Raw genomic sequence first — 21,701 nt, forward strand, 5'->3', positions numbered from 1 at the left:
GAAGGTTGTAATTGTGGTGGTGGTGGTGACGAAGGTTGTAATTGTGGTGCCGGTGAAGAAGGTTGTAATTGTGGTGCTGGTGGTGATGAAGGTTGTAATTGTGGTGCCGGTGAAGAAGGTTGTAATTGTGGTGGTGGTGACGAAGGTTGTAATTGTGGTGCTGGTGGTGACGAAGGTTGTAATTGTGGTGCCGGTCAAGAAGGTTGTAATTGTGGTGCTGGTGGTGATGAAGGTTGTAATTGTGGTGCTGGTGACGAAGGTTGTAATTGTGGTGGTGGTGGTGACGAAGGTTGTAATTGTGGTGCCGGTGAAGAAGGTTGTAATTGTGGTGCTGGTGGTGACGAAGGTTGTAATTGTGGTGGTGGTGATGAAGGTTGTAATTGTGGTGCTGGTGGTGATGAAGGTTGTAATTGTGGTGCCGGTCAAGAAGGTTGTAATTGTGGTGGTGGTGGTGACGAAGGTTGTAATTGTGGTGCCGGTGAAGAAGGTTGTAATTGTGGTGCTGGTGGTGATGAAGGTTGTAATTGTGGTGCCGGTCAAGAAGGTTGTAATTGTGGTGGTGGTGACGAAGGTTGTAATTGTGGTGCTGGTGGTGATGAAGGTTGTAATTGTGGTGCCGGTGAAGAAGGTTGTAATTGTGGTGGTGGTGACGAAGGTTGTAATTGTGGTGCTGGTGGTGACGAAGGTTGTAATTGTGGTGCCGGTCAAGAAGGTTGTAATTGTGGTGGTGGTGATGAAGGTTGTAATTGTGGTGCTGGTGGTGATGAAGGTTGTAATTGTGGTGGTGGTGGTGATGAAGGTTGTAATTGTGGTGCTGGTGATGAAGGTTGTAATTGTGGTGGTGGTGGTGACGAAGGTTGTAATTGTGGTGCTGGTGACGAAGGTTGTAATTGTGGTGCTGGTGATGAAGGTTGTAATTGTGGTGGTGGTGGTGGTGGTGACGAAGGTTGTAATTGTGGTGCTGGTGACGAAGGTTGTAATTGTGGTGGTGGTGGTGACGAAGGTTGTAATTGTGGTGCTGGTGGTGATGAAGGTTGTAATTGTGGTGGTGGTGGTGACGAAGGTTGTAATTGTGGTGGTGGTGGTGGTGACGAAGGTTGTAATTGTGGTGGTGGTGACGAAGGTTGTAATTGTGGTGCTGGTGATGAAGGTTGTAATTGTGGTGGTGGTGGTGGTGACGAAGGTTGTAATTGTGGTGCTGGTGGTGATGAAGGTTGTAATTGTGGTGGTGGTGGTGATGAAGGTTGTAATTGTGGTGCTGGTGGTGACGAAGGTTGTAATTGTGGTGGTGGTGATGAAGGTTGTAATTGTGGTGGTGGTGGTGATGAAGGTTGTAATTGTAGTGGTGGTGATGAAGGTTGTAATTGTGGTGCTGGTGGTGACGAAGGTTGTAATTGTGGTGCTGGTGATGAAGGTTGTAATTGTGGTGCTGGTGGTGACGAAGGTTGTAATTGTGGTGGTGGTGAGGAAGGTTGTAATTGTGGTGCTGGTGGTGACGAAGGTTGTAATTGTGGTGCTGGTGAAGAAGGTTGTAATTGTGGTGCCGGTGAAGAAGGTTGTAATTGTGGTGCTGGTGGTGATGAAGGTTGTAATTGTGGTGCCGGTGAAGAAGGTTGTAATTGTGGTGCTGGTGGTGATGAAGGTTGTAATTGTGGTGCTGGTGGTGACGAAGGTTGTAATTGTGGTGCTGGTGACGAAGGTTGTAATTGTGGTGCTGGTGGTGATGAAGGTTGTAATTGTGGTGCTGGTGACGAAGGTTGTAATTGTGGTGGTGGTGGTGATGAAGGTTGTAATTGTGGTGGTGGTGATGAAGGTTGTAATTGTGGTGCTGGTGACGAAGGTTGTAATTGTGGTGCTGGTGGTGATGAAGGTTGTAATTGTGGTGCTGGTGACGAAGGTTGTAATTGTGGTGCTGGTGACGAAGGTTGTAATTGTGGTGGTGGTGGTGATGAAGGTTGTAATTGTGGTGCTGGTGACGAAGGTTGTAATTGTGGTGCTGGTGACGAAGGTTGTAATTGTGGTGGTGGTGGTGACGAAGGTTGTAATTGTGGTGCTGGTGGTGACGAAGGTTGTAATTGTGGTGGTGGTGGTGACGAAGGTTGTAATTGTGGTGGTGGTGGTGACGAAGGTTGTAATTGTGGTGCTGGTGGTGATGAAGGTTGTAATTGTGGTGGTGGTGATGAAGGTTGTAATTGTGCTGGTGGTGACGAAGGTTGTAATTGTGGTGCTGGTGGTGACGAAGGTTGTAATTGTGGTGCTGGTGGTGATGAAGGTTGTAATTGTGGTGGTGGTGGTGACGAAGGTTGTAATTGTGGTGCTGGTGGTGACGAAGGTTGTAATTGTGGTGGTGGTGATGAAGGTTGTAATTGTGCTGGTGGTGACGAAGGTTGTAATTGTGGTGGTGGTGATGAAGGTTGTAATTGTGCTGGTGGTGACGAAGGTTGTAATTGTGGTGCTGGTGGTGATGAAGGTTGTAATTGTGGTGCTGGTGGTGATGAAGGTTGTAATTGTGGTGCTGGTGGTGATGAAGGTTGTAATTGTGGTGCTGGTGATGAAGGTTGTAATTGTGGTGGTGGTGGTGATGAAGGTTGTAATTGTGGTGCTGGTGACGAAGGTTGTAATTGTGGTGGTGGTGGTGATGAAGGTTGTAATTGTGGTGGTGGTGGTGATGAAGGTTGTAATTGTGGTGCTGGTGACGAAGGTTGTAATTGTGGTGCTGGTGGTGACGAAGGTTGTAATTGTGGTGCTGGTGGTGATGAAGGTTGTAATTGTGGTGGTGGTGATGAAGGTTGTAATTGTGGTGCTGGTGGTGATGAAGGTTGTAATTGTGGTGGTGGTGACGAAGGTTGTAATTGTGGTGGTGGTGACAAAGGTTGTAATTGTGGTGGTGGTGACAAAGGTTGTAATTGTGGTGGTGGTGACGAAGGTTGTAATTGTGGTGCTGGTGGTGATGAAGGTTGTAATTGTGGTGGTGGTGATGAAGGTTGTAATTGTGGTGCTGGTGACAAAGGTTGTAATTGTGGTGCCGGTGTCAAAGGTTGTAATTGTGGTGGTGGTGACGAAGGTTGTAATTGTGGTGGTGGTGATGAAGGTTGTAATTGTGGTGGTGGTGACGAAGGTTGTAATTGTGGTGGTGGTGGTGATGAAGGTTGTAATTGTGGTGGTGGTGTCCGCGACGAAGAGAGGCTCTCACATTGTCCAGGTGTTTCCACTCCTCGGACCACTCGCGATCCGTCAGCCGGTGGTCGACCACGTCCTGAGGCCTAGCTCCGTGGAGACCTGGGTCACACGGGGGTCACACGGGGGTCACACGGGGGTCACACGGGGACACACGGAGTCACACGGGGGTCACACGGGGTCACACGGGGGTCACACGGGGTCACACAGGGGTCACACGGGGTCACACGGGGGCCACACGGGGTCACACGGGGTTCACACGGGGGTCACACGGGGTCACACGGGGTCACACGGGGGTCACATGGGGGTCACACGGGGTTCACGGTGCTGCCCTTCCACAGCAGGGAGAGGATGGTGGTGGTATTGGTGATGATGATGGTGGTGGGGGGTGATGATGCTATTGGTAGCGATGATGGTGGTGGTCATGATGGTAATCAGAATCAAATGTTTATTTTAGAACCCCTTTTTCAAGGGCGACTTGGCTGGCAGACAATCATGATGATGATGACGGAAGTGATAACATTGTTCTGATGCTGCTGTTACTGCTACTACTCCTGCCGCTACTCCCGTTACTGCAACTGCCGCTGCTACGAACGTTGACGTTGCTGCTGCTGCCGGGGTCTCCTCCTCCTCCTCCTTACCCATCAGCGCTCTCCGTCTCTCGGAGCCGCTCTCCCTCCCGTCGGCGACGTGGTGATGCCGCGCGCCGTAGCCCTCCCTCGTCGCATCGTCCGCCGCGTACCGCAGGCCCACCGTCGCCGGCGACCCCGGTACGCCCGGCGAGGTCACGTGATGCTGCTGCTGCTGATGCTGCTGCTGCTGCTGATGATGATGAAGTTGTTGTTGTTGTTGTTGTTGCAAATGCTGCTGCGGATGATGATGATGCTGATGCTGTTGCTGCTGGTGGTGGTGGTGGTGGCTCGGAGCTGCAACCCCATTGGTGGTCGTTGAGACGTGTCCCAGGTGAAGGAGATTACCGCCGCCGATGCCACCGCCGCTGCCCGGCGTCTCTAGCCCACCGGTCGGCGTACGGACGCCGGCGGGGAGGCCGTTGGCCCCGGGGCTGAATCGGTGAAGTATGGGGCTCAGCACGCGGGCACGCTTCGCCGCCACCGCCGCCACCGCCGCGTCAGGAGGAGAAGCGACGATCCCCTCCAGGGCCGCCCCCTTCATCCTGGAGGGCGGTGGGGAGGGCGGCGGTGAGGGCGGCAGCGACGGGCCCGGCGGTCGCGCGCTCGCCGTCCCGTCGCCGAGGTTCGTCGCGGTCTAAACCCCGCGGCCGGCCCCCGGTCGGGACGGATACGCTCCGCGCCGTCGGCTTCACGGCAGGCGTCGGATGGTCACGTGACGTCATTTCGACAAAGGGCGGGCGGGACGTGCGGGATTGCGCGCGCGTCTCCCGCGGGTCGTTCGGTTCAAATTTTTTGGGGACGCTCGCAAATGACCGTTTTGGGGAACTGGAACGCTGCATGGGCAACATCCCCCCCCCCCCACTACCGGCAGCCCGAACGCCGACATGCTGACCTGTGCTGCAGTCGTCTTGTGCCGCACAGGGGCAGCTGCCACCAGGGGGGGGGCCCTACTTCAAGGGAGGCGCGGTTTAATATTACGTGACGATGATGATTTATCGTGTATAATCGGGATGGTTGCGCAATTGGTGGGCCCTGTTATCAGCCACTGAAGATGAATGCAGTAGAAAATGGTGAATTTGCTGTCGCTCCTCTTATCCGCAAGAATACGCGGATAACAGGGTGATATCGTAATGAGAATAGTGTAAATGTACAGCCCTTCGTCAAATCCACTGCTGGATGTGTGCGTGCGGTGTGCGTGCGTGTGCGTGCGTGTAAGTCCGCATTTGTGCGTGTGTGCGTCAGTGTGCGGACGCAATGTGTATGCATGCATGCGAGCGTGTCTGTGCGTGATTGTACCCATACTGTGCACGTGTGTGTGTGCATGTCGATGACAAAGACAACAACAATCTTTGCTTGGAGCACACGCACGTGTGAGCGTGTAAACAAAGACAAAGATCCCCCCGTGTAGCCTGTAGCAGGCTGTTGGGGCAAGTGCTGTTAGCGAGCACCTATGAAGGCCGACGCGGCACACGAGGGGGATGGGTGGCCAACACCACGCCCGGCCGCCTTTGTCTCCCCAGTGGCGATGTTTACACAGCGCACCAGTTACTCATTTGAGGCCGAGTCAACCTAGGGGAGGCCCAGGACATGTTCAGATAATCGCCACTGGGTGTTGGCCGTGAGCTGGAATCGAACTCGGGTCGCCAGGTTCGTAGCGCAGCGCGCTAACCGCTGCACCACCGCTCCCCACATACACACACGCGCACACTCACGACAATAGCTGCTGTTAGCATGTGGCAGCGAGCGAGTGTCACACGCATCTCCACGAAGTGTCACACATTTTACGCCCCTGCATTTCTCATTACGATTCCAATACCCGCTCGCCCACAGACGCACAGACACTCACACGTTTGATCACTCACACACACAGTTGATCACAGACAACACATTCACACAAGACAGGTTTCATCACGAGACAAAGATCCCCCGTAAAGCCTTAATAGACTTTCGGAGCAAGTGCTGTCAACGAGTAGCACGTCTGAAGGCCGGCACCGGCACACGAGGGGGTGGGTGACCAGCACCACGCCCGGCCGCCTTTGTCTCCCCAGTGTCAATGTTTACACACCGCATCAGGCACTCATTTGAGGCTGTGCTGACTTAGAGGAGGCCCAGAACCGGTTCAGATAATCGTCACTGCTGCTGTTGGTGACTATGAGCGGGAATTGAACTCGGGTTGCTGGTTTCCTAGTGCAGCAAAACAAAGATGCCCCGTATAGTTTGTAACGGACTGTGGGGGCAAGTGCTGTTAGCGAGCACCTATGAAGGCGGCACTGTGGCACACGAGGGGGTGGGTGGGCCAGCACCACGCCCGAGCGCCTTTGTCTCCCCAGTGGCGATGTTTACTACACACCGCACCAGGTACTCATTTGAGGCTCAATTGACCTAGGGGAGGCCCAGGACCGGTTCGTAAAATCGTCACTGGCGTTGGCCGTGACGGGGAATCGAACTCGGGTCGATTCCCCGTCACGGTGGTGCGCTAACCGCTGCACCACCGCAGCGCACAGAACACACACGCTGGACGACGCGCAGACAGACGCACGGACACGCCGCTCATACTTGTCCATCGCGCGCCGCTTCCCGTTCTGGTTGACCTCCCCGACGGCGACATCGGTGGCCTCGGCGCCGACCGGCGAGTGGCTCTCCCCGCCGCCGCCGCCGCCGCCTCCGTGCGGGACCCCCTCCAGCAGCAGCCGCTCATGCTGCGCCAGGTACTGCGACGGACTTTGCTTGGCCAGGCGTGCACAGAGCATCAGCTCCCGCTGCAACAGCGGCAGGTTGGCCTGCACACGCGCACGCAACCGAGCAAACGCGACGGACGTCATGCCGGGAAAAGGCGACGTTGGTGATGCATCGCTTGCCGAGAATCCGCCGCCGCCGCCGCCGCTGATGATGATACACCGTGTGCCGGAAACGTTCCCCGGCAGGGAGAGGGTGGTGGGGGCTCGTGGCCGAGATAGCGATCGCCAATGCCGGAGTAGGTCATCTGCATCTCTCGTCTCACCGCACCTCCCTCTCTTGTCTGCACCTCTCGCTTTCCACGGCCATTCGTGCGCCGTCTGTGTCTCTCTGTATCTCAAGGACCCGTATTTGAGAGAGAGAGCGGGGTGGCCTCTTGCCCGTAACCCCTGGCAGTTCACCCGCATCGATGCCGCAAACAAGCCTGACGATGCTCGCGAGACGCCGCGTGTGAAAACCGGTCCAGAGTGTTCTCCGTTCTGAATCAACGCTGCTAAAATCGTGCACTTCGCAGGAGAGGGCCTTTGGGTTGTGATATAAATATACTTTTAATTGTTTTTTATCCGGAGAGACGGATACGCGAAGGAGATGTATTGTCCGCCCCACACACACACAAACACATCGACCCACACACACACACACATCGACTCACACACACATACATAGACTCACACACACATTGACCTACACGCACACGCATATGGCCTTACACACACACACATATTGACTAACACACACACATGGACTTACACAGACATCGACTTACACACATATTTGAACTTTTCTCTTTGCTAACTCAGTTTTTAAAGATTCGTTTTGTATGTCATGTTAGGGAAATAACCAAGGAAGAGGGAAAATGCAAACAATTGTTAATGCACCTTTGAGAATCAGCACACTGTAATCGAAGGTGAAGGTCATACGTAACTTGTATGATATGCCTTTGTCTTGTATTGGATGCTATGAGTCATAAGTAAATGGTTAATGGTATCAAAAAACGTAAGTATTTGTACCGTAGTCTTTATTACTGTTGTTTTAAATAGTACTGTCGTAAGGCGCTTGAGGAAGCACAGACGGTTTATAATTTGTAATGCATAAATGGGGTGAATGGGGAGAAGGGAAGGAGGGAAGGTAATGGCCAAAGCGAAATAAGAGCAGTGTGTGGATGGTGCAGCAAACAACCGCTGACACCCAGACCGCCGACAGGACATTCGGCAGGCAAGGAGGCAGGCAGGAGACTTGGGGATGGAGCGATGAGATGTGCGACGGCGAGGAAGCCGCGCTGCATGAGCGCTGTCACGAACAGTCGCTGGCAGCCAGGCCGCCAAAATGGTGGCCGGCAGGCGCGGGTGCAGGCAGGAGACCCGGGAAGGAAGCGATGTGAAGGCCGCACAGGGCGGCGAGGTGTGAGCGCGGCTCAGCGAGCACCCGCCGACAGCCGAACTGACCCCCAGTAAGGCGTGGGGTAAAGCAGCACACCTGGGAGGGGAGTCGTGCCCCCAACCAAAGCAAAGAGCCTCTCCAAAGAAATGAAACACAAAATAGGGCCTCTCGAAAATAACGAAACTACCACTTATTGCTGAGTCGCACCCCTCTATCAAAGAGCCTCTTTGTAAACAATGTTCCTGGTCTTGTCTGCTGGTGCAAAGTAATGTAAATATTTGTCATTGTCTACACGAGAGCATCCAACATAAAGTTGGCCATGAGAAAAGCACGGAGATTACAAAATCAGTCACACCACTGCAAAAGATTGTCCTTGAGCAAGGGCATGCAGGTTGTCTCTGTAGGGCGTTGGTAGTCCAATAGACATGAGGTCTTTTCCACCAATGGAGTGAAGTTTGTCTTCAAGGAGGATGAGGTCCTGGTTAAAGATGACATCAGAAAAGGTGGCGTCGGAGTTTGCATTTTCTCGTAGAGCTCTGTGGAGGATGTCTTCACGCATGTCCCTCTTTGTATTGTCGCCAGTCCCATGGGGTTGGATGGGCTGCAAACTTAAAGAATCATGCAGAAGAGCAACCTCAGCTGAGAAGGGGAGTCAGTCCCCTAACATAAGCTTCTGTCATAGCTTTATCAAGATGCTGATAATCCTCAATAAGTCCTTGAACATTGCAAGCCTCTCTGTATGTTTGACAGACAACTCCTTCCACTGTTTTAAGGTCTATGAAAGATTTGGGCCCTTTGACAACATGGAGAAGCATTCGGAGAAAGTAGCACTCCTGATTGTTGGGATGAACTGTGTAGACTCCTCCTAAGGCATCAGATTCATCGTGACCAGCACGTCGCTTCCATTTATTTTTACCAGTCCATGTATAGTAAGAGGGAACTTAATGGCCGAGCAGGTTAGCAGCACATGGGTCACTTTGGCACAAAACAAAGAACGCCATCAGGGTGGTATCTTGTGGAGCCGGTGAAGTAGATGCGTCATCTGGTCGAACACCATATGAGACTAGGCTCTAAAGAAAGCTGTCTCTGGTGTGGACCAATCAGTTTCAAAGACAATGCATAAATTATCAGAGTATTGTTTTTTTGTTTGCATTTGACTGCAAGTAATGTAAACATGATTCCTTGCAAAAGGTGTCAGTTTTGTTGCCAAAAAAAAGGGGAAAAACCCTATTAGTATATTTTGGTACTGGCAAAGGAGGTCCCATGATGAAGTAGATGCGTTGAGCATTTTCGAGGTGAACTGCCAAATGGACGACTGTGGGGGAACGGTCATGGATGGGGAAGCCAAGAATTCTCCAAATGGCCTCATTGCTGCTGATGTATCTTCCTTGGACAAGAAGTTTAACCTCATCCACACTTTGGCCCTCTTTTGGTAAGGCAAAGACAGCCATGTCAGAGCCTTTGTTGATGTATTTGCAAACATATTTGATGGCTTTCACAGAATTGCAGATTTCCACATTAATGTGGGCCTCGAAGATCTTGCACAGAAGAGGGCAGTAGGGAACGATCCACCGGTTGTCAACCTTCATTTCAGAGTTAGTTGCCAGGTCTGAGCGTTGTTCAAAATCCACCATGCTCAGTATTTCTGCGACAATATAGAGGATAGCCATGATAGGCATGACTGAGTGTCTTTCAAGAAGTTTTATGGATACTTCTTGGTACACCTGCGGTCTTAAATACATCGCGAATTTGGGTTTGAACTGCACACATGGGCCATGGACCATTTGCTTGCAGACCACATCAACAAGGGCAGGGTCTTGATGGGGGTCAGGTAGCTCAGCTCTGACAAATGTGTCAATGTCACTTGCATGAACTGTTTCCCTCATTCATAGCAAAATTTGAGCATGAGGAAGAGCACGTTTTTGCCACTCAATGGTGTGCAAGTTACATCTTGACTTTCCAAAGATGCTGCCTTCCTTAGTTGCAATAAGCTGAATGAGTTCATTAACTTTGAGTTTGAAGACCCTTGCAATTTTGTCAGCAGGGGACAAAAGCGTGTTACGCAGTGTACATCTGCTGTAATCAAACCTGTTGTTTAAAAAGATAGCGGCGAGCGAAGGTGTCAAATGTAAATAAACTGATAATCTAACTCGCCTCGCCTTGATTTCCCAGCCAGCCGAGGTGGCACCTTGGCAGGCTGGGGCTGGGCTGCTACCCCCCCCCACCCACGATCCCCCCCGCCCGCTCTGCAGTAATATATTCGGCCTATAGTCGTAGCATCTACCGACTCTATAGTAGTAACTGCACGCATCGGGGTGGGGGGGGGGGACATCACACTGTGAAGAATTTACCTCAGTGTTTTGTGTACTTTTATAGCATTTTTAACGCGAAAGAAAATTTTACCGCTCACCCCCACCGAACGCGTGAGTTGGTATGGTGGAGCGCGCGCTAGCTAATACATTAATTAGCACTATATCGCTAATTAAACTACCTCAAATGTGATGGACGCGAAATCAGAACAGCGCTGGCTCAGCACGGGGCTTATGGCGTGGTACCTGACTATTTTTTTTTTATGTAAACCCCACGGTTCGAGAGTCAAATCCTTCGCAAGTTTCGTCCGTACACAGACAGACACACAGACAAACAATGACATGTATAGGTTAAAGTGTTATATTCCCCACGACGGCTCTAACGAGTGCATTAAGAAATATCCGAACGGGTCCTGGGTCATCCCCTCGGTCGACTCAGCCTCAAATGAGCACGTGGTGTGGTGTGTAGTAAACATCGCCACTGGGGAGACAAAGGCGGCCCTGGGCACGGTGCTGGTCACCCACCCCATCGTGTGACGTGCCGGCCTTCGTAGGTGCTGCCACTCGCTAACGGCACTTGCCCCAACAGTCTGTTCAGGCTACGCGGCGGGGGAGGACCTTTGTCTTTGCACCGTCATCAGCATGCCCACTTTAAAACCATTTCCATTGGTCAAGTCGGCGCCTGTAACGTTGTTCAGCCCTCCTGAAGAATGGGATGCCGCTGCCGCTGCCATTGCCGCGGAGTAACACGGTGAGAGGTGGTCGGCGCTATCTCCCGGAGCGGCAGTTCAAACGACGGTGAGCCCGCTGTGTCTAGTCCGGAGTCATCAACCGGGCGCGCCGCAGTAAGTCGGTTGGCACGTCACCTCTTAAAAAAGATGTGCGGCCAGCGTGGAAAAGTAGACCAAATTACCCCTCCCCCCCCAACCCCCCCCCTCCCCCGCCACTGATGGGTTCTCTAGAGCTCCCTCCGGTGGTCGGCCCTTCCGCCGGCAGTGAGGCAAGCGAGCTATTGCAGGGCCGCGCTTTTACCCTGTAGCTATTCTTAAAAAAAAACGCAACGATCAATTTCAGGAGCAGAAACACTCGGACGGTACAGGGGACATCCGAGCCGACACCATCTTTCCTGTCTAGTGAACCCTCGCGAACCCCCACGTATCCCCGCGTACCCCCGCGTACCGCCGCGTACCGCCGCGTACCCCCACGTAACCCTCGTCCCCTTTGCCCCAATCCTCCGCGCGCGCCCCCCTCAAATCCATTCCACCCGACACCCCCACTCACCCCCCCCGCCCACAACCCCAACTCCCATCTCCCCGCGCTCGCTCTCCCGCGTCTCCCCTCCGATGCGGCCGCCGCTCAACGCCGGTCGGGCGCGAGGCACCGGCGGAGAGAGCTGTGCGGCGGAATGAGAAGCAGATGGCGGCGGTGGCGGCGGCGGTGGCCGCCCGGGCCCTTGCTCCGCCGACGATTTTCGTTGTCGTCATTCAAACCAGATGACGGCCATCCGCAGCGGACGACAGACATCGCCGTTTCTCCTCTACCGCCACCCCCGCCGTCTCTTCTTGATGAAGGATCGGGACAAGCGCCACTCCCTCTCACCCCTCCCCAGCCCCCCCCCCGCCCCCCCCCCCCCCCAGACCGATCGATTCCAGAGAGACGCAAATCTGGCCACGCGACGTCTAAAATTGTCTCGATCTGTCAAACTCCTGCCCGCACGTGGCGTCGCCCCGACGCTACCCACCGTCGCGACCCGTAGTCGTCCTCTCCCCCCCCTCCACCCCCCCACCCCCCCATCGTTTCCGCGGCGTACTTGGCCAACCCGAAGTCGGCAGCCGATTTCCGACCGCAACTCTTCAACGGCGCCGTTTGTCGCTGGCCGCCTGGCGTGGCTCAGCAAACCGTAAGTTTAAAGGTAAAAGTTCTTCCGGCACGTGTCCCAAATTCATCCCAGACGATTTCGCCTCCTCGGGCTGCGGCCCGGAATTCCACGTCAGAACTCTTGGCCGAGCAGACTAAGATACCATTTTCCGGGAAAGGCCTCCGTTGTCCATCATCAACCTCGAATTCTGGGAGCGGAGCCACCCAGAGGTTCCTGGAGGGAGGCATGGAGGACAATTCCCTGAGGGCCCACCCCCACCCCCACGCCCCCCCTCCCCCCCCCCGTTATTCGATAGCAACAAAAAACACAGCCTCTGTTTGTGAGGGTTTCTCTTTCTGTGTGAAGCCCCAGGGGGAGGTTGCACCTTTTGCCATCCCACTCCCCCCCCACTCGATGCTCGTTTGAGCCAGGAAACCACTTCAGACTTTTTTATTTTTATCTTGAAGAGTTTCCCAAGTAATGCGACGCGTGTGTCTTTTTGTGTACTCGTTGGTGACCGGGCTGAGGCCATACACTCGCTGAGAACTCGGCTTAACCGCAACTCATTCGAGGCGAGTCTGGGGATCTCTTTGGGAGTTTGTGGATCTCTATGAGATTCTATGAGTCTCTGTGCAAGTCTGTGGGTCTCTGTGTAAGTCATTGGTGACCGGTCAAGGACCATCAACCCGCTACTCTTGAGAACCCGAGAACGGGCTGCACCGTTTCTCCCTCCCTCCGTCTCTCGCGCGTGGCATTTGAGCACCGCAGTGGAGAGATGTTAACTCCCTCGCCTGGTATACAGGAGGTCGTGGGTTCGACTCCGACCCTGACGCCTGCTGCTGTATATTTTGAGTTTGTGTGTCACTCTTCTGGTGGTGGCGTGGCTTTTTCTCCGGGTTTTTAGGTTTTTCCCCTTGCGCATTTAGGAATCAACGCCACGCTTTTAGGAGAAACCGGCTGCTCTAAATCTCCACGCGACGGCTGAAACAACGGATTCTCGCCCAGGGTCCTCAGCGGTGCCGCCGCAGCGTCTCTGCCTTTGTGAGCCACACGAGTAAAAAGGTTTCCTTAAATAACTGAACTCAAATAACCGGTCTTGTGTGGAGCACCACTCTCATATTACCCCCACCTACTTGCCCCCCCCACTCCACATCACCCCCCCCCCACCTCCCCAACGTCTGGCTTTTGCGATGGAATGCGTCGCCGTGCGAGCACCGTCCTAAACGCGATTCGATTGGCTTAAAGTAAATAATAAAAACACGTGGTTCAAACATGTAATCGGTAGGCGATACGTCTTCCTGCACGAGTCCATCCCTCCACGTGAGTGATTCGAGGTTATTGTTGTCGGGGCTTTTTTTTTTTAAACAAACATCACATCAGTTGCACGGCCGTCATGGGGGAGTGCGTGATTTCAGCAGCATGAGGTTGAGCACAAGCCAAAGTCTGGGCCCGCCTCGACATTCAGAGTCTCGTCAGCAGGGGACTCAATCATTGCTGGTGAACTGCCAGGACCCGCTCGGTTAGTATGTTTGCTGAACTTCTTTCGCACCGTACGTAGTCAACCGCGCTAATCGGAGGTGCGGGGGAAGGACAACAAACTAGCACACAAAAAGTAGTTCCTAAACAAATTAGTTTTCAATCAATTTGATTTAAAAGTGCACAGCTCCAGTGGCTTCCTGATATCGGAAGGGAAGAGCGTTCCAGACGGCCGCAGAAGCGCATCTGAAAGCGCCGCGCGACGTTGCGGTGACCACCGCCTTTGTTCAGTAGCCAAAAACCGCTGCTGCGAGGTTGACCAGAGATCACGTGATGGTCGATATACTCCTTGTGCGCAGCGAGCATGACCTCATGATGATGTGTTCGTTAGACACGGGCTCTAGTTCAACGCGAAACTCCGTGAAACACAACACAAAGGCGATCATCGGCGTCGTGGAGGAGATGAGAAACGCGCGAGCCTGGATGCACGATGAGGTCGTGGGAGACAGCAGAGGGTACGTAAAGACGCTAGGGGCGGCGAGCTGGGAATATCAGCGGTAGCGAGTCGCCCCCATCTCTACCTCTTCCCCACCCCTTCCCCCCTAGCCGCAGCCCCCCCCCCCCCCCAAATCCTGCGTAATGAAGTTACAAGCCGGGCAGTGCGGTGGCGGCAGCGGTGGCGGCGGCGGCCTCGGCGAAAAAAACAAAAACCAGATGTCAAATTATTTCGCCAAACGAGCGCCCACGAAGAGACGGGGACCTTTCTACGCTTTTCCGCGCGAGCGTCGGTCCATCACGAACGGGGCAGCACATCGTGATGTCGTCATCGTCGTCATCATCGGCCACGATCTATCCACTGCTGGATGAAGGCCTCCTTTCCCCCCCCCCCCAAGCCGTCGCCGCCTCTAACGACGGTCGCGCGCACGTGGATCGCCACGTCGCCGATTATTTGTCCGCGGTATTTCTTTGTTTCTTAAACGGTGAACACGGTGCGGCCGCCGGTTTCGTAAACCTCGAGGCTCTGCGACGAGCGGCGAACGCCGCCGCAACGAACGAACAAAAACAAAAAAACAGAGAGAGTTTAAAGTTTTGGCGCTGAAAAAAAACTAAAACGGCAAAATTGCAAAAAAATGCGGAAAAAGGGAACTACTCACTTTGAGGAACGGAATCACGAACGGTCTGAGTGGAAAGTTCGTCGCCTCCTGCAGCTTCGAGTGGAAGTCTTCGATGGATATCGTGGAGTTCTGCCAAACGCACGGAAACGAGAGCCAAGTTCAAATGAAGAAGTTAAACGAACGATTGCGAGACAGGACGATGATGAGAGAGCGCGCACGCGTGGGCTGATGGTGCCGACGTTCAAAGAGTTAAAAAAAGTTAAAAGTGGTGGGGGGTGGGGTGGGGAGGGGGGGGCGGTGGGGTTGGCCAGGGGACGCGTTGCGGCCGGACGAGACGATGGTCAGGTTACGATAAAACAATGACGACTACAACGATGACAACGGTGAAAAAGATCAAAAGGGTCAATGATGACGATGGGCAATGACCATCGATCATGCCGCTAAAAGGCGAAGCTCCGCTAGGGCCGGGCGGGGAGTGGCAGCCGCCACAGGGATGGAGAGTGTCCAAGGGGGGACACTCATGGGGAGCAAACGGAGTGACGAAATCGGCTCCTGTGCCGCAAGAGGCGGTGGTCGTGGTTAACCAGAATCAGAGTGACTTAGACTTAGACCGGAGGAATCCGATGAGGTGCAAAGCTCTTTATTGCGGCGTTGGAGAGATGTGGACCGGCGGTGGCCGGACCGACACCTCAATTTTTTTTTTTTTTAAAAGGCACTTCTTGTTATTTTGATTGCAGGCCCCTGGTTTAGATTATTTGGCTGCTATAAATGTCCACGTGATGAGCCACTTTGCTGAGCTATAATTTGTGGTCAGATAAAAAAAAATAGTTTAGTTTTATTTGTGTATATGTTTTAAAAAGCGATTTGTTTTACCTTCCCCGGACTTTGCACTCCTATCGTGATTTTTGTTTTGTTTATTGTTGTGACCCCGTGCCTCGACTGCAGTAGCAGCAGCGACTTTCAACCGACCCCCGCTCGTCCTCCTCCCAATAAGCGGCCCTTCCAACGTGCTCGCGCGCAAGGACCCACAACGCTGTCTATCGCGACGGGGGGGGGGGGGGGGTGTTAGTGGGGGGGGGGGCATTTTGGTGGGGGGGGCGGGCAGTAGCACGTGGTTTGGTGGGTGGTGAGCTGTGGTGTGATGTGGTGAGCTGTGTTGTGAGTGATGGGTGGGATAGTGTGCAGGCGACGTGGTGAGCGGTGGCTGTGGGGCTGGTGAGGTGGCAGGCAGTGAGACGGTGGCCAGCAGTGTTGGGGTTGCAAGCGGTTGCAGCGGTTGCAAGCGGTTGCAGCGGTTGCAAGCGGTTGCAAGCGGTTGCAGCGGTTGCAAGCGGTTGCAAGCGGTTGCAAGCGGTTGCGGCGGTTGCAAGCGGTTGCAGCGGTTGCAAGCGGTTGCGGCGGTTGCAAGCGGTTGCAAGCGGTTGCAAGCGGTAGCGTCGGCGCCATGGTGAGCGGCGGGTGGGCGGCGAGGTTTGCGGTTACCACGAGTGCCAGGACGAGCGCTCGCACGCGCTCCCCGATCTCGGCCGAGATGTCCGAGCCGAACTGCTGCAGCGTCGTGAGGAAGCGCTTCAGCTTGCTCAGCTGACGCGCGCCGCACGCTGCCGGCAGCTGCGGAGGCGCCGGCAGCAGCAGCGGCGCAGGCGGCGGCGGCACCGACGCTGCTCCTGGCTGCGGCGCGTGGAGCGGCGGCGACGACGGGAAGGAAGAGGTGGACAACGAGGAGGAGGAGGAGGAGGACGAGGAGGAGGAGGAGGAGAGCGACGACGCGGAGGAGAGGCCGGCCGTGATGAAGGCGGGCGCCAGCGGGGACGTGGGGACGAGCGAGGAGGAGCCGCTGGCGGCCGCCGCTGAAGGCGAAGCTCCGTTGGGGCCGGACGGGGAGTGTCGTGATCCGTTCAGGAGCAGGCCTGTTGAACGATGGCAGTCGTCGTCATCGTCGTCATCATCCGCGTCGTCATCGTCGTCGTCATCGTGATTGTGATGATCATCGTCATCATCCGTGTCGTCGTCGTCGTCGTCGTCATTGTGACGATCATCGTCATCATCAGCGTCGTCATCGTCGTCGTCATCGTCATTGTGATGATCATCGTCATCATCCGTGTCGTCATCGTCGTTGTCATCGTCATTGTGATGATCATCGTCATCATTCGCGTCGTCATCGTCATCGTCATCGTCATTGTGATGATCATCGTCATCATCCGTGTCGTCATCGTCGTTGTCATCGTCATTGTGATGATCATCGTCATCATCCACATCATCGTCATCATCCACGTCATCGTCGTTGTCATCGTCATTGTGATGATCATCGTCATCATCCGTGTCGTCATCGTCGTTGTCATCGTCATTGTGATGATCATCGTCATCATCCGTGTCGTCATCATCGTTGTCATCGTCATTGTGATGATCATCGTCATCATCCGTGTCGTCATCGTCGTTGTCATCGTCATTGTGATGATCATCGTCATCATCCACATCATCGTCATCATCCACGTCATCGTCATCGTCATTGTGATGATCATCGTCATCATCATCCACGTCATCGTCATCGTCATTGTGATGATCATCGTCATCATTCGTGTCGTCATCGCCGTCATTGTGATGCCAATCGTCGTCGTCGTCATTTTGATGATGATGATTATGATGGTCATCATCGTTGCCATCGTCATCAATGACGTTCTTCATAATTCTCATCGTCGTCATCATTGTGGTCATCATCGTTGCCGTGACTTGATCAAGACCATTTGATGATTTTATCATCGCTCTGTCGCAATACAGGCTGCCCCGTCTACCCCTCCCCGCACGATGGCCATACACCTCGTGAGATTTGGGAGGACCCAACACCGCACGCCACCACACTCGACCTGCCAATCGATTCGCCCCTTTATGCCCGCTGGGTGGACGGAGGCCGTGGAACGATTTCAGAAACTTGCAGCGTCGTTTCAACCGCAGCGCCGGGGGAGATCGGATTGAACCGGTGACCCCCGGATTGCAAGTCCAGCGGTGCTGACCGTTACACTACAGCAGCCACCCCGTTAACACCACCAATGTCATCAGCACGATCTTCACCATCAGCATCATCATCATCACCATATCATCACAATTATCATCGGCATCACCACATCATCATCAGCATCACTATATAATCAGCATCAACAGCATCACCATATCATCAGCATCATCATTACCATTGCCATGTTATCACCATCATCGGCAACACTGTATCACCATATCATCATCAGCATCACCATATCATCATATCATCATCAGCATCACCACATCATCATCAGCATCACCATATCATCATCATCATCAGCATGGTCATATCATCATCATCACCATATCATCATCATAATCATCACCATATCATCATCATCATCACCATATCATCATCAGCATCACCACATCATCATCACCATATCATCATCAGCATCACCATTTCATCATCAGCATCACCACATCATCATCAGCATCACCATATCATCATCAGCATCACCACATCATAATCAGCATCACCATATCATCATCAGCATCACCACATCATCATCATCACCATTTCATCAGCAGCATCACTATATCATCATCATCATCATCATCACCATATCATCATCATCACCATATCATCATCATCATCACCATATCATCATCAGCATCACCATATCATCATCAGCATCACCACATTATCATCAGCATCACCATATCATCATCAGCATCACCACATCATCATCACCACATCATCATCACCATATCATCATCAGCATCACCACATCATCATCATCATCACCATATCATCATCATCATCACCACATCATCATCATCACCACATCATCATCATCACCATATCATCAGCGTCACCACATCATCATCGGCACCGCCATCATCATCACCGCCATCATCAGCATCACCACATCATAATCATCACCATATCATCATCAGCACCACCACATCAGCATCACCACACCATCATCATCATCATCAGCACATCATCATCAGCACCGCCGGCACCACCGCACCCGGAGGAGGCAGGAAGGCCGCGGAGGCGCGGGCGGCGGCCGCCGGCGTGGGAGCTGCGAGCGCCGTTTGGGGGGCCGCGGTGGTGGGGGGCGGCGCGTGCAGGGCGGGGGGGGGCGGCGAGGCGAGCCGGGCGGAGGGCTTCACGTCGACGGGCGAGGCCGGGGTGGAGCGGCCTCCACGGCGTCCATCCGGGGCGACGCTCGCGGCTGCGGGAGAGGAGGAGGAGGGGGGGTGGACAATGAGAGGCGTGGAGACAAAGACACAAAGACAACCGCCGTGTCTTTGTGTCTTTTGGGGGGGGCGGGGTGTGGCTGGGGTTGACGGCGCGTGCCGCGGGCACATTCGTCTCCGTGTGGCTGCTGTGGAAGAGTAGGCCAAACACAGTCGGCAAAGCACCCTTAGGGGCCACCCATCGAGTAGGAACGCAAAGATCCGTCAAGGCTTGACCCCTCTCCATCAAGTGCTGTTAGCGAGCACCTATGAAATCCGGAACGGTACACGAGGGGATGGGTGGCCAGCACCACGCCCGACCGCCTTTGTCTCCCCAGTGGCGATGTTTACCCACCGCACCGGGTACTCATTTGAGGCTGAATCGACCTAGGGAAGGCCCAGGACCGGTATCAGATAATCGTCACTGGATGTTGACCGTGAGCGGGAATCGAACCAGGGTCGCCAGGTTCGTAGCGCAGCGCGCTAACCACTACACTACCGCTTCCCACAACACACACAGGTACACACACACAGGTACACACACACACAGGTACACACACACACAGGTACATACACACAGGTACACACACACAGGTACACACACACAGGTACACACACACACAGGTACACACACACAGGTACACACACACACAGGTACACACACAGGTACACACACACACAGGTACACATACACACAGGTACACACACACACAGGTACATACACACAGGTACACACACACACAGGTACACACACACAGGTACACACACACACAGGTACACACACACACAGGTACACACACACAGGTACACACACACAGGTACACACACACAGGTACACACACACACAGGTACACACACACACAGGTACACACACACACAGGTACACACACACACAGGTACACACACACACAGGTACACACACACACAGCTACACACACACACACACAGGTACACACACACAGGTACACACACACACAGGTACACACACACAGGTACACACACACAGGTACACACACACAGGTACACACACACACACACGTACACACACACAGGTACACACACGTACACACACACACAGGTACACACACACACACAGGTACACAGACACACAGGTACACACACACACAGGTACACACACACACAGGTACACAGGTACACAAACACACAGGTACACACACACAGGTACACACACACACACAGGTACACACACACACACAGGTACACACACACAGGTACACAGGTACACACACACACAGGTACACACACACACAGGTACACACACACACAGGTACACACACGCGTGCTAATTGCTCTGTCCGCTCGTGTTTGCCGACAACAGGCGGTTGCTTGCTCCCATCCTGGAGACGGCGCCTGGCGGGTCGGCGCGCACGCACGGACGCACGCGTCGCCAAACACAGCTGCTGCTACAGCTGCTGCTGCCGCTACTGCTACTGCTGCTGCTGCCACTGCTACCGCCGCTGACAGCCGAGTAAACACGCCTTTTAAACGCACGCACATGCGCACGCACACACGTACACGCACGTACACACGTACACGCACGTACACACCGGTGCCTTAAGCCTGACAAGTCACCCAGCGTGCTGCGTTGACACAAGTAGGGAGGCTGTAGTGATGTATGTCACTGGTCAGGGAGGCTCATCTGCTGACGCAGCAGAACTCACTCCATCTCCTCCGAGTGGTGGTAGCGAAACGTCGCCGCGGGAGCAACTCTGAACTTGATGGATCCATCGGCACACGCGTGCGATCTGTGTGTTTGTGGACGTGTGACAATCTTGTGGGCTGTGACAAGATTTTTGGCGTAAAACTATGACCACGACCACTGCCACCACGACCACAACCACCACCACGACCACCGTCGCCACCAGGACCACCACCACGACCACCACCATGACCACCACCACGACCACCACCACGACCACCACCATGACCACCGCAATCACCACGAGGGTTCTGTATGGGATGGGACGAGGGTTCTGTATGGGATGAGGGTTCTGTATGGGATGAGGGTTCTGTATGGGATGAGACGAGGGTTCTCTATCGGGTGAGCGGCGCCATCTGCTGCGTTCCGCGAGCTCGCGTTACTCGCCGATCCACGTCGACCCGTTTCCGTCCGGTCGACGTTTTCATCGACAAGATTGATTTCTCTCGACAGCTCCAGAGAGAACGATAGAGAGCGAGAGAACGAGAGAGCAAGAGCGAGAGAGCGAGCGAGAGAGAGAGCGAGCGAGCGAGGGTTACATAAAGCCCCGTTTAAAAAAAAAATTTTTACGAAATGATGAACGAAACAAAGTGCCGAATACACCGAGCATCTTCTTGTTTCCACTGATCGTAAAAAAAAGAGCGAGCGAGAGAACGAGAGAGCGAGCGAGCGAGAGAGAGAGCGAGAGAGCGAGCGAGTGAGAGAGAGAGCGAGCGAGCGAGGGTGACATAAAGCCCAGTTAAAAAAAAAATTACGAAATGATGAACGAAACAAAGTGCCGAATACACCGAGCATCTTCTTGTTTCCACTGATCGTAAAAAAAAGAGAGAGCGAGAGAGCGAGAGAACGAGCGAGCGAGCGAGAGAGCAAGAGAGCGATAACAACAACACCGCCACCACCGCCGCCACCGCCGCCACGGTGGAGTGGAATGCCAAGCGGCGCTGGAATTCTGCTGCGGCCTGGGATTTGGGGAATGCCCCGGGTGTGCGAGCTCCCTCGCAAAAGCCAAAATATTTCCTGTCAAACTTATTTCCCCCATCGTTCAACTCGCCGACGGGGGATTTTTTTCTTGGT

At 53.9% G+C, this 21,701-nt stretch overlaps 1 protein-coding gene across 3 annotated transcripts in view; it reads right to left on the reverse strand.

The window, feature by feature from the left end:
* The window catches only part of LOC144735170 (protein CBFA2T1-like), an 83,295-nt gene that overhangs the window by 11,459 nt on the left and 50,135 nt on the right, over positions 1-21,701 (reverse strand). For all 3 annotated transcript variants that reach the window (XM_078617617.1, XM_078617616.1, XM_078617615.1), the window contains exons 3-8: positions 18,697-18,903; positions 16,166-16,593; positions 14,723-14,812; positions 6,366-6,589; positions 3,819-4,351; positions 3,194-3,279 (exon numbers count right to left, since the gene is read on the reverse strand). In XM_078617617.1, coding sequence (XP_078473743.1) covers positions 3,194-3,279; positions 3,819-4,351; positions 6,366-6,589; positions 14,723-14,812; positions 16,166-16,593; positions 18,697-18,903 — 1,568 coding nt within the window. The remainder of the gene's footprint in view (positions 1-3,193; positions 3,280-3,818; positions 4,352-6,365; positions 6,590-14,722; positions 14,813-16,165; positions 16,594-18,696; positions 18,904-21,701) is intronic.

The sequence above is a fragment of the Lampetra planeri genome, chromosome 54, assembly GCF_965212315.1.
Source record: "Lampetra planeri chromosome 54, kcLamPlan1.2.h2, whole genome shotgun sequence".
Classification (NCBI taxonomy): Eukaryota; Metazoa; Chordata; class Hyperoartia; order Petromyzontiformes; family Petromyzontidae; genus Lampetra; species Lampetra planeri.